Consider the following 12,724-nt stretch of genomic DNA (forward strand, 5'->3'; position numbering starts at 1 on the left):
TCAGCAAATTGTAACCTTTTCAGTGACACCCCACCTGCCTTATCTTGCCCAAGATACACGATGATTATGCCATAACTCCTCTCAATATTACATGAGTATGAGGTGAATGCCACAACACGGAGTGGGGTCTGGCGGGTTACAGTGGGGGGGCCTGAGAGTCAGGACTTCTGGGTTCTATCCCTGGCTCAAGGATACGAGCAGGGGCTGGGGGCCAGGACTCCTGGGTTCTATCCCCAGTTCTGCCCCAAACTTTTTGTGTGATCATGGGCAGGCCCCTTCCCCTCTGGGTGCCTCCCTTTTCCTTCCTGCCCTTTGTCTGTTCGGAGGGTGAGCTCCTTGGGACAGGGCTTAGGCCACTGGGGGTTTGAGGCAGCGCCCCGCCCAACAGGCCCTGATCTCGGCTTGGCGGAAGGGGAGGCTGGTAATTCCCACCTTAACACACGGGCAGACAGCAGGGTAGGTGTGGGGAGGCCCGAGAATAAGGCCGATGACAGTGTCCCGGATCCACAGGCCCTGTGCTCACACGGCTCTGGAGCAGTCCCGAGGAGAAGCCTGGCAGTGCGTCAGCCCCCATAGGGTCCTGCTCTTGCTGGGGTCAGCCCCTCGGCTTCCCCGCCTCTGGGGACCAAACCTCGGCGCCGTCAGCACCCCAGTGTCACGCCGTGAGCCCCCCTCAGCGAGCCCACCTGGACTGGACCCCCCCAAAGAGAGAAATGCACCCGAGTCCCTGACTCTGGAGGGATTTCCAGCCGGCGGTGACAGCAGGAGGGTTTACTGGCTGTCTGGGGGACAGCAAAGAGAGTCTAGTTAACACAGAGAGTGGAGCATTACAGCAAGGTCCATCGGGGTACCCCCGAGCCTCTGACCCCCTTTAGTGCCAGTCCCAGACCGTCTCCCCGGCTTCCAACCGCCCCCACTAAACAGCCCCACTGGCCCCTCCTCGGCCCTTTGTCCTCCAGCTGGAGGGGCCCAAGGGCTCTGCCCGCTGCCCACACCTGCAGGCGTCACCTCCACAGCTCCCCCGGACTGTGGTTCCTGGCCAATGGGAGCTGTGGAGCCGGCGCTCAGGGTGGGGGCAGCGCACGGAGCCCCTATGGCTGCCCTTGTGCCTAGGAGCCGGTCGCTTCGGAGAGCCGCGCAAAGCCGGGCAGAGGTCCCGCCTTAGCCCCGCAGCGCCACTGACCAGACTTGTCATGGCCCAGCGAGCAGTGCTGACCGGAGCTGCCAGGGTCCCTTTTCCACCAGACGTTCTGGTCGAAAACTGGACACCCGCCAACCCCAGCTCTGCCTCCCGGGATCCCCTGCTCACGTTCTCCCCACACTCTGTACCCCCTTCCCACTCTGGATTTCCATGGGCCATCGAGTCCAAGGCCAGAAGGGGCCCTGTGCTTGGCTAAAGCACCTTCCCTGGGCAGTGGTCCCCTCCCTGGGGAACGCCATGGGCTGAGTGTGACAAAGTGGGACTCTTCTTAATGTTTCCTCTGAATAGTGTGGGGGTGCCTCAGTCAATCCCTCTTCGTTTTACTGCTCCCCCATCACTTACTGCAGGAAGTGCCATCCATGGGGTGCAGTATATCCCACCGCTACCACCAGTTGTCACAGAGTCCCCGGGCGATGCTCTGGAACTGCTCTTTACAAAGCCAGGCAGGACTCTGGGGCAGTCGCCTTCCTGTGATCAGCCTGTCTGCAGGACACACAGCTCACCCGGCTTCCACCTTCCTGGCTCTGACCTCGGAGCATTCAGCATCCTCTGCCCCTCCGTTTGCTTCCCACAGCGAGTCCGCTCAGGCGGGGTCCTGGGGAAGCCAGAGGGTCCTGCCCCCCAACTCCGCAGTCAGACGTCACTCTCAGCCAGCCAGTAAAACAGAGGTTTATTAGACGACAGGAACATGTTCTAACACAGAGCTTGTAGGTGCAGAGAACAGGACCCCTCAGCTGGGTCCATTTTGGGGGGCAGGGAGCCAGACAACCACGTCTGCCCTTCACTCCATGTCTCCAGCCAGCCCCTCCTCCTCTGGGCTTTGTCCCTGTCCCGGGCCAGGAGGTCACCGGATTCCTTTGTTCTCCAACCCTTTAGCTCTCACCTTGCAGGGGGGAAGGGCCCAGGCCATCAGTGGCCAGGAAACAGGGTGTCGGCCATTCTCTGTGTCCAGACCCCTGCACACCTGCCCTCTAAGGTCCTGCAATGATCATACACCCTTACCCCACCCCCTAGAGACTTAAGAACTGCCTAGGGGAAACTGAGGCACCCCCACACTATTCAGAGGAAACATTAAGAACAGTCCCACTTCGTCACATCTCTCCCCCCTTCGAGATTGAACTGAGCGGGGTCACTTTAGCCGGTGACCTGGGGAAGTTCGAAGCCACCAACGTTCCCATGGATGCCCCAGCATCTCTCCCATTCCTTGGTAGGAGTTACACCACAGCCTTCCAGTTTCACGCCCTCCCTTAGGTTGGGGGTGGTCGATAGCTCCCTGGACCTTACCTGTTGGCTGGGTGGACAATTGTGACAGGGAAGGAAACGTGCCTGTGTCTGTCAGGGGTATTGACTTGCCTGTGGAGGGAGCTACCCTGATCTCCAAGCAGTTGTCTGTGACCAGCCTTGTGTGCTGGGACAAGGGGAAAGAGATCCCAAGCTGTGTGTCTGGTGAAGGAGAAAGTGTGTCCGGCTCTTCTTTGTGGAGCGGACAGAAGGGGCCTTTCAGCCTGTGACGGTTGAGGGTCGTGCCGTTGTCTCAGAGTTGGTTCTGGATTCAGCTAAAGCCCAGGAAGGGAAGGGTCCTAAGTTTGTCTGCTCGGGAGAATGGCGCTGCAACTAGGTCGCATCCAGTTAGTGTCTATGTAAAATCCCAGAGCCCAGACAATTCTGGTGCTTGTATTTTGCCTGTTGCTAGTGTGTTGTTGGGAAAGGGTGTCACAACTCTGTCTAATCAGGGTGAGATCCTAGCCGGGGCACAAGGAGAGCATGAAGGTGATGTGATTGTGTTACCTACTGAGGGTGTGGAAACCTGTAGCAAGAAGGAAAAGATTCCTGAACCTGTGTGTGGCAAAGGGAAGGAGAATGCTTCTGACCTTTTATCTAGGAAGTCTGTGAGTTTGCCTGAAAGGGGATTGTGTAGGAATCCGCTGGATGGGCCAGAGGTGATTCTGGATGTAAGGGAGACCCAGAAAGAGTCTGTTGTTCCTCTAGAGCAAGCCCTAGGTGAAGAGGGTAAGAGCAGAATTTCTGTGAGGGGTTAATTGTTGCATAGGGGAAACTGAGGCACCCCCACACTATTCAGAGGAAACATTAACAACAGTCCCACTTCGTCACACTGAGTCCCGGTGGGCATTTGTCAGCGTGGAGCTGGCGGCCTGGCCCTCATCCTGCTGGGCTCTGGCACCCAGCGTGGGGCTGCCAGCGCTGCTCCGGGCCCTCACAGGGAGCTGCTGAGATCCGTATCCGGCGTGACTGGAAGAAGGGGAGGGGGTCAAAGATGGCTCCCGGAGGGCTGGGCAGAATCCCCACCATGTTGGGGGCATAGCCTGGGGCCCCCATGGAGTTGAAAGCACACAGAGCCCACCCCTTCGCTATGCGTCCTGCGCCCCATATCCCGCCCCACATATCCTGCACCCTTCCCATCCTCTGCTTCACCCTGCTTCCTGTGCCCCATATTCCACCCCACTGGGCCCCATATACCCTGCACCCCTCTGCCTGCACCTCACCCCCTTTCCTGAGCATCCGGTGCCCCATATCCCTTCCCCTGCACCCCCCCCCCACTGCACCGCATATCCTGCAGAACCCCCGTCCCCTCCCCCTACATTCTGTGCCCCAACTATGCGCCACATATCCTTGCCTCCCCAGGGCACCCCAATCCCTGCGCCGCACAGCCCCCTGCTGCCCTCTGTCCAGCACCCGATCTGCCCCCCCCACCCCTGCTCCACTTACCCCCCTGCGCACTGGAGAGGGTGATGTGCCTCTCCTGGACCCGCCTGCCGGCCGTGCCCGGCTGGAACGTGCAGCTGAAGGTCTTTCTGCTGCTCCCCACAGGGCGGACGATCAGACAGGACATGAGCCGCTCCCTGCCCAGCCAGAGGGGGCACCGCCATGTCGACACCTGGTGCGGGTCCAACTCCCCCTTCAGCAAGGGCTCACTCAGCTCCCCGGGCGGCCCGGGCTCCTTCCCCGGGCACAGCCTTGCCCAGACCAGCTGGTCCGTGGCCTGGAGCCGGCCCTCCACCTCGCACCACAGCACAGTGACGCTGCCCTCCAGCCAACACCACCCCTGACGGATCTCGGACACTGTGGGGAGAGGAAGCCGTCAGGCTGGGGTGAGCAGGTGTGGAGCAGGGGGAGGGCGTGAGCCGGAGGGAGGAGGTCGTGGGGAGGGAGAGTGTGAAGGTTGTGGGGGGGAACCGCTCGGGGACGGGGTCCAGGTCCACTTACTGCTGATGTTGCAGCACCGGTACACGACCCACGCGAGGAGCGGCAGCAGCAGCAGGCCCAGCAAGGTTCCCAGCAAGGTTCCCAGCAATATCGCTGCCCATAAGCTGGGGCACGTGGGGGTGGGGACTGCCGGGGAGAGAGTCGGCATTAGTGCTCCGCCCCCGGCCCCACGCCCAGAGCACTGAGCGCTAACTAGGCTCCTGCCGGGAGGCTGCGGTGCTGAGGGGGTTCAGTGTTCGGAATCCCGGATACCGCACAAGCTCCCAAAACACAGACCAAGGAAACCGGCAGCTCCCCTTGGCCAACTCCCCGCATGGCAGCAGGAGAACCCGGGGAACTACAGACCAGTCAGCTCACTTCAGTCCCCGGCAAAATCATGGAGCAGGTCCTCAAGGAATCCATTCTGAAGCACTTAGAGGAGAGGAAAGTGATCAGGAACAGTCAGCATGGATTCACCAAGGGCAAGTCAGGCCTGACTAATCTAATCGCCTTCTATGACGAGATAACTGGCTCTGTGGATGAGGGGAAAGCAGTGGACGTGTTGTTCCTTGACTTTAGCAAAGCTTTTGACACGGTCTCCCACAGTATTCTTGTCAGCAAGTTAAAGAAGTATGGGCTGGATGAATGCACTATAAGGTGGGTAGAAAGTTGGCTAGATTGTCGGGCTCAACGGGTAGTGATCAATGGCTCCATGTCTAGCTGGCAGCCGGTATCAAGTGGAGTGCCCCAAGGGTCGGTCCTGGGGCCGGTTTTGTTCAAACTCTTCATTAATGATCTGGAGGATGGTGTGGATTGCACCCTCAGCAGGTTTGCAGATGAGACTAAACTGGGGGGAGTGGTAGATACGCTGGAGGGTAGGGATAGGATACAGAGGGACCTAGACAAATTAGAGGATTGGGCCAAAAGAAATCTGATGAGGTTCAACAAGGACAAGTGCAGAGTCCTGCACTTAGGACGGAAGAATCCCAGGCACCGCTACAGAGTAGGGACCGAATGGCTAGGCAGCAGTTCTGCAGAAAAGGACCTAGGGGTTACAGTGGACGAGAAGCTGGATATCAGTCAACAGTGTGCCCTTGTTGCCAAGAAGGTGTCACGGAGTGTGGGGGAGTCCAGGCCCTGCACCCCTCTTCCTGGGATTCCCTGAGACTCTCAGCCAGCCAGTAAAACAGAAGGTTTATTGGACAACAGGAACACAGTCTAAAACAGATCTTGTGGGTACAACCTGGACCCCTCAGTCAAGTCCTTCTGGGGGAGCAGGGAGCTCAGACCCCAGCCTGGGGTTCCCTGTGTTCCTCTACCCAGCCCCAAACTGAAACTAAACCCCCCCAGCAGGCCCCCTCCTGCAGCCTCTGTCCACATTCCCGGGCAGAGGTGTCACCTCCCCCTCCCCCTCCTGGCTCAGGTGACAGGCTCTCAGGTCTCCCCTCCCCAGGGCACATTCCCAGGTCAACACTCCCCCCTCCCTGCTGCGTCACATCCTCACAGAAGGCTAATGGCATATCGGGCTGCATTAGAAGGAGCATTGCCAGCAGATCGAGGGAAGTGATCATTCCCCTCTATTGGGCACTGCTCAGGCCACACCTGGAGTATTGCGTCCAGTTTTGGTCCCCCCACTACAGAAAGGATGTGGACAAATTGGAGAGAGTCCAGCGAAGGGCAACAAAAATGATTAGGGGTCTGGAACACATGACTTATGAGGAGAGGCTGAGGGAACTGGGGTTATTTAGTCTGCAGAAGCGAAGAGTGAGGGGGGATTAGATAGCAGCCTTCAACTACCTGAAGGGGGTTCCAAAGAGGATGGAGCTTGGCTGTTCTCAGTGGTGGCAGATGACAGAACAAGGAGTAATGGTCTCTAGTTGCAGTGGGGGAGGTCTAGGTTGGATATTCGGAAACACGATTTCACTAGGAGGGCAGGGAAGCACTGGAATGGGTTCCCTAGGGAGGTGATGGAATCTCCATCCTTAATGGTGTTTAAGGCCCGGCTTGACAAAGCTCTGGCTGGGTTGATTTAGTTGGGGTTGGTCCTGCTCTGAGCAGGGGGTGGGACTAGATGACCTCCCGAGGTCCCTTCCAACCCTGATGGTCTCTGATTCTACCACTGCTCACAGGCTCCCCCCACCCTTGTGCTCGCGGGATCAGATGAAAGCGAAGGCTGGTAATTTTAACACAGTTAGGGGAGCAGGGAGGGGCTAATGCCAGGGAAGGGGGCAGCACAGCTGGGAGCGATGCTGAGGCCGGCTGGGCTGGGAGGGGCGGGGGGTGATGAAGTGGGACTGTTCTTAATGTTCTCTCTGAATACTGTAGGGGTGCCTCAGTTTCCCCTATGCAGTTCTTAAGGATCCAGGTGGTGGGATCGGGGGTGTGATTGTTGTAGAGCCCTAGAGGGCCACTGTGATGATGTCGGCACAGAGACTGACCGACACCCTGTCTCCTGGCCACTGATGGCCTGGGCCCCTCCTCTGCAAAGGTGCCAACGGAAGGTGTTGGAGAACAAAGGGATCAGGTGGCCTCCTGGCCCGGGAGAGAGACGCAGGCCAGAGAAGGGGTGGGAGAGTTTCAGTTTGGAGCTGGCTGGGAAATGGAGGGACCTGACCTCCCCTAAGACGGACCCAGCTGAGGGGTCCTGTTCTCTGCACCTACAAGCTCTGTGTTAGACCATGTTCCTGTCGTCTAATAAACCTCCTGTGTTACTGGCTGGCTGAGAGTCACGGTGAATCGCAGGAAGTGGGGGGTGCAGGCCCCTGACTCCCCCACACTCCGTAACAGGGGGTAAGACCACTCCCCGCTTCTGGCATAGGCGCCGACTCCATGGGTTCTCCGGGCCTGGAGCACCCACGGGGAAAAATTAGCGGGTGCTCTGCACCCACGGGCAGCCAAGCTCCCTCTGCCCCCCACCTCACCTCCTCCCTCCCCAACGTGCCGCATCCCCGCTCCTCCCCGCGCTTCCTGCCACCTAACAGCTGTTTGGCGGCAATTAGGACTCTCCGGGAGAGAGCGGGAGGAGCGGGGAAGCTGGCCGCTCGGGGTAGGGGTGGGGACTTGGGGGAAGGGTTGGGATGGGGGCGGGGCAAGGGCGGTGCGGGGGCGGGAAGAGGTGGGCCAGGGGCGGGGAGGGGTCAAGCCCCCACCAGGCAGAGGGGCAGTCGATGCCTATGCCGTCCGGCCCCGGCCCGCCACACTGACCTATCCAGACGGCCGTGCGCTCCAGCGGGGCGGCCAGCGCCGGGTGCTGCACGTGGCAGGCGAAGTTGGCCTGGGCGCTGCTCTCTGGGCGGTCGAGGATGCAGCTGCTGCGGAGGGCGAAGGACCCGTTGGGTTCCTCCGTGGGGCGCGACTCCATGGAGAGCAGGGGCACCCCGTCCCGCAGCCATTGCACCGTGATCTCGGCGGGGTGGTAGCCGCTCACCAGGCACTGCAGAGCGACCTGCCCCTCCAGCGTCACCAGGGGCTGCAGCAGGGTCAGCCGTGGCGGGGCTGCCGGGCAGGAAACAGGGTCAGGGCGCTGGGCTCCCTCCCCAGGGTCTGGGCCCCCAGAGGGGACTTTCCTGGGGGGGCCCTCTAGGCAGGGGAACAGGCACCTGGGGGGGGCAGGTGGAAGGAATGGGGCCCCCAGGAGCACAGCAGGGGGTGCTGCGTGGGAATGGGGTGCTGTACAGGGGACGGGGCTCTGGCAGGGGGTGGGCAGTGCTGTAGGGGCATGGGGGTGCTGTGGGGAGGATGGGGGTGCTGTTGGAGTGCAGTAGGGGATGGGCAGTGCTGTGGGGAGGATGGGGTGCAGTGGGGAGGGTGGGGGTCTGGTGGGGGATGGGCAGTGCTGTGAGGGGAGGGGCAGTGCTGTGAGGGGGACAGGGTTTTGTGGGGGGGATGGGGGTCTGGTGGGGATGGGGTGCTGGGGGGTGCAGCAGGGGATGGGGTGTTGTGGGGATGACAGGGTTCTGTGGGGTGGGGAGCAGTGGGGGGATGGGGCTCTGGTGGGGGATGGGCAGTGGGGGGTGCTGCAGAGGCATGTAGAGAAGTGGGGGTGCAGCGGGGGGTGACGTGCAGTGGGGGGATGGGGCTCTGGGGGGGGTGGGCAGTGGGGGGTGCTGCAGAGGCATGTAGAGAAGTGGGGGTGCAGCGGGGGGTGAAGTGCAGTGGGGGGATGGGGCTCTGGTGGGGGTGGGCAGTGGGGGGTGCTGCAGAGGCATGTAGAGAAGTGGGGGTGCAGCGGGGGGTGACGTGCAGTGGGGGGATGGGGCTCTGGTGGGGGGTGGGCAGTGGGGGGTCCTGTGGGGTGACTCACAGAGCACGCTCAGCCGGAAGGCTGCTTGGATCGGCGCCCCCAGGGCGACATGCTCCACCTGGCAGGCGTAGTTCGCGCTGGCGTCGGGGATGCTGGGCACGAGCGGGAGGGTGCTGGTCGTGCTGTACAGGCCGGTGGGGCCCTGCTGGCTGGGGGCCGTCTTGGAGCCCCCCACCACCAGCCCGTCCCGCAGCCAAGCGACGCTCACGCTCCCGGGGTAGAAGTTGCTCACGTTGCAGGTCACGAGGTTCCGCTCGCCGGCCCTCACCTCGGTGTCCCACACTGAGACATGGGGCGGGACTGAGGGGGTGGAGGGGGAGAGTCAGTGGGGCCCAGACCCCTTCGTCCACCCCCTACCAACCCTCATCTGCCCCCCATCTCCTCGTCCGCCCCAACCACCCCAATCCATTCCCCACCTCCTCCTCCGCCCTGCCACGGTGCTGCCCAGGGAGACTTGGCCAGGCCATGGGGAGGGGGCAGCTGCTGCCCCGCTGGGGAGGTGGCTTAGGGGGGCAGACCCAACCCTGGAGCCATGCCCCTCTGGGCTCTGCCCTGGGACCCTGCCCCCCACAGTTACCTTCCACACGCAGCTCCACCTGACGACTCTCCCGGCTCGGGGGGACGATGACCATGCAGGTGTAGAGCCCGGCATCGGCGCCCCCCACCCGCGGGAGGAGCAGGGAGGCGTTGCCGACCTGCAGCCCCTCCCGGGACAGGCTGGCCCCGGGCCTGCCGTACGATGGGACGTTATCGAACTCGGCCACCAGGCTGTTCCCCAGCTTCCACTGCACCACCAGCTCCATCAGCTCCACGGGCCCCCCCATGGAGAAGTGACAGCCCAGGAGCACGTCCGAGCCCGGCTGGGTCTGCACCCGGGAGCTGGGGACGGAGACCACCAGGGCACCCCCTGCACAGACAGACAGACAGGGTTATTTGCTGCTCTGTGGGGCATGGGGGCGGGGAGGGCAGCCTGGTGGGGAGACCCCATCCCCTCCCAGGGACTGGGCCCCCCTCCAGCCCCCCAGCACCATGGGAGCCCACATTCTCTCTGCGAGGGCCAGTCAGAGCCCAGGGAGGAAGGTGGGGGCCCCAGACTGAGGCCTGGCAGCCTCGTGTCCCATGTGGGCCGGGCGCTGGGTTCCCGTGGGGGCCCCAAGCCTCAGGCAGAGGAAGTGAGGAGCTTCCTGTTTGCGCAGCAGCTTGTGGTGTGGCCCTTACATGGTTCCCAGCCCCTGCCCCAGCCCCCCACCTGCCCCCTGTGGCCCCCACTCTGAGCCTCCTGCCCCAGCCCCCCACCTGCCCCCTCTGCCCCCCAGCCTGAGCCCCTGGCCCCACCTGCCCCCGGCCCAGCCCCCTCTGTCCTCCAGCCTGAGCCTCCTACTTCAAGCTTCCCTCAGGGGCACCCTCACCCCAGCTGTTCCCGTGCAGGGGTGGGGTGGGGAGCAGGACCCCTGCCCTGTGTCTGACCCCCACGTCAGCACCACACCCCACCCCCAAAGCCAGCACCACCTGCCCGACCTGCCTTCTTACTAATTGGGCAGCTCTCCGGCCTGACTTGGTCAGGGCTCTGGGCACCCCCCAGCAGCGTGAACCAATTCTGTGGCCATGACACCCCCCTTGCCAGCCCCTCGGTGGAGGCCCCAGGGCCCTGGCGTCCGCACAGAGCTGGTCCCTGGGGGGGGCAGATTTATCTCCAGAACCCCAGGGCAGGTTGCGGGTGATGGGTGCGAGGGGGCTGGGGGGCAGGAACAGCCCAGAGGGAGCGCGATGTGGGTTTGCGGTGGGGCCTGGCCATGGGGTGTGCCAATGTGGGATAGAACCCAGGAGTCCTGGCTCCCAGCGCCCCCTGCTCTAACCACCACACCCCACTCCCCTCCTAGAGCTAGGGAGAGAACCCAGGAGTCCTGGTTCCCAGCTTCCCACTTTCACCCACCAGCCCCTCCGGCTCGGAGACCCCCCCCCAGCCCCCGCGGGACCTTGCGCCCAGCCCGCCCCCCATCTGCCAGGGCACCGCCCTGGCTTCCCCCCCGCGGCCCCGGGGCCGGGTTTCCTGCCCACGCCGCCCCTCTGGGGCAGGGTCTGGGGCGGGGAGCAGAGAAGCGGCCCCCCGGGGAGCAGGGGCGGCCCCGGCGGCTACTCACGGGCCCCGCTCGCCAGCAGCAGGAGCAGGAGGCCGGGCGCCAGGGCGAGGGGCATCGTGCGGTGCGGGGCGCGGCGGCCCCAGCCTCGGTTACTTTCGCTTCTGCAGCCTGGCTGGGCGGGCGAGATAAGGGCAGGACACGGGGCTGGGCGGGACCCACAGCTCGGGGCTCCGAGCGCCGCCACCCCACCGCGCAGAGATCGGGGCAGGGACCCCGGGAGGACCCGTCGTGGGGAGCGGGATTGCCTGGGGGAGAGCCGAGCAATGGGGGAGCTGGGGGGATCCCCCCGGGATAGGTCCGGGGGCTGGGGGGCTGGGGGGATCCCCCCGGGATAGGTTGGGGGGCTAGGGGACCCGCCCCCCCCATCACCGGTGCCTACGACAGCTCCCACCTGTCCCCCGTGTGTTTGGGGCTGGAGTTCGCTGTCCCAGCCCCCCTCGGTGTCCCTTGGCCCAGCGAGCGTCTCTGCTCTGGGGTCTGGCGCGGGTCAGGCCCGGCCCGGAGGTGGGTGCTGGCTCAGCGCTGGCCCGGCTCCCGGCTCCGAGGGGCTCTGAGCTCGGCCCGTCGGGGGGTGGCGAAGTGATTGCCCAAAGCCCCCCTGCCCCACCTGGAAACCCGCCCAGGTGGGCTTGGTTCAAGCGCCCGGGGGTGTCAGAGCCAGGAGCCACCCCGGTTCCCCTGGCCGGCCCTGCACCCCTCAGCAGAGCGGGACAGAAAATGTGACACGCTTCTCACGGGGAATGAACTTTTTAAAAATTTCCTGCAAACCTTTCCTGGCTTTTCATCCCACAGCGGGAACCTGCCCTGCTGCTGGAGTTTCTTCTGGTCTCCGAAATCAAAGAGTTTTATTGACGACAGAAAGTTTGACCATGTTTTAAATGACAAAGTGGAAAATTTAAATTTGGTGAAAAATTGTCATTTTGGTCAAGAAGTGTGACGAAGTGGGGGGTTTTCTTGGGTTTTCCTTGTTTCTTTCCACTGGTTTGCATGCAGAGGGGGTGGGACTCAGTTTCCCTGGGTGTTACGGGTTTAACGAGGGGCTGGGAGCGGGAGTTTGTTGGTACAGAGGACCGGTGAGGGAACTTGGGACCCCGGCCAATGGCCTGGAGAATGGAGACCCCAGCGACAGATGACCGGGAGGCCCAGCTTGGGAGTCGGTTCTGGCCAGTGGCGGCTGTGACGAAGTGGGACTGTTCTTAATGTTTCCTCTGAATAGTGTGGGGGTGCCTCAGTTTCCCCTAGGCAGTTCTTAAGTATCTAGGTGGTGGGGTAAGGGTGTATGATCGTTGCAGAGCCCTAGAGGGCAGGTGTGTGCAGGGGTCTGGACACAGACGATGGCCGACACCCTGTTTCCTGGCCACTGATGGCCTGGGCCCTTCCCCCTGCAAGGTGAGAGCTAAAGGGTTGGAGAACAAAGGAATCCGGTGACCCCCTGGCCCAGAAGGGAAAGGGACAAAGCCCAGAGGAGGAGGGGCTGGGGGGAGTTTCAGTTGGGGGCTGGCTGGAGACATGGAGTGAAGGGCAGATGTGGTTGTCTGGCTCACTGCCCCCCAAAATGGACCCAGCTGAGGGGTCCTGTTCCCTGCACCTGCAAGCTCTGTGTTAGACCATGTTCCTGTCGTCTAATAAACCTTCTGTTTCCCCGGCTGGCTGAGAGTCCCGTCTGACTGCGGAGTTGGGGGGCAGGACCCTCTGGCTGCCCCAGGACCCCGCCTGGGCGGACTGGCTGTGGGAAGCGCCCGGAGGGGCAGAGGAGGCTGAATGCTCCGAGGTCAGACCCAGGAAGGTGGAGCCGGGGGAGCTGTGTGTCCTGCAGACAGGCTGCTCCCCGAGAGGAGACTGCCCCAGAGTCCTGCTTGGCTTCGTGGGGAGCAG

At 62.7% G+C, this 12,724-nt stretch overlaps 1 protein-coding gene and 1 long non-coding RNA gene across 2 annotated transcripts; one reads left to right on the forward strand and one right to left on the reverse strand.

Annotated features, from left to right (window-relative positions):
* Nucleotides 1-2,601: 2,601 nt before the first annotated feature.
* Nucleotides 2,602-10,993, reverse strand: LOC119566300 (hemicentin-2). The gene is made up of 7 exons (XM_037898856.2): nucleotides 10,850-10,993; nucleotides 9,286-9,615; nucleotides 8,709-9,008; nucleotides 7,610-7,900; nucleotides 4,427-4,552; nucleotides 3,929-4,282; nucleotides 2,602-3,451 (listed from the first exon to the last, which is right to left on the reverse strand). The coding sequence occupies exons 1-7, from the start codon at nucleotides 10,902-10,904 to the stop codon at nucleotides 3,417-3,419; spliced, it is 1,491 nt and encodes a 496-aa protein (XP_037754784.1). The 5' UTR covers nucleotides 10,905-10,993; the 3' UTR covers nucleotides 2,602-3,416.
* A 47-nt stretch (nucleotides 10,994-11,040) lies between these two features.
* LOC122466144 lies at nucleotides 11,041-11,749 on the forward strand. Its single transcript, XR_006291452.1, has 2 exons — nucleotides 11,041-11,144; nucleotides 11,185-11,749. It is a non-coding gene; the product is annotated as an uncharacterized LOC122466144 (long non-coding RNA).
* Nucleotides 11,750-12,724: the final 975 nt, after the last annotated feature.

This window comes from Chelonia mydas, chromosome 6 (assembly GCF_015237465.2).
Source record: "Chelonia mydas isolate rCheMyd1 chromosome 6, rCheMyd1.pri.v2, whole genome shotgun sequence".
Classification (NCBI taxonomy): Eukaryota; Metazoa; Chordata; order Testudines; family Cheloniidae; genus Chelonia; species Chelonia mydas.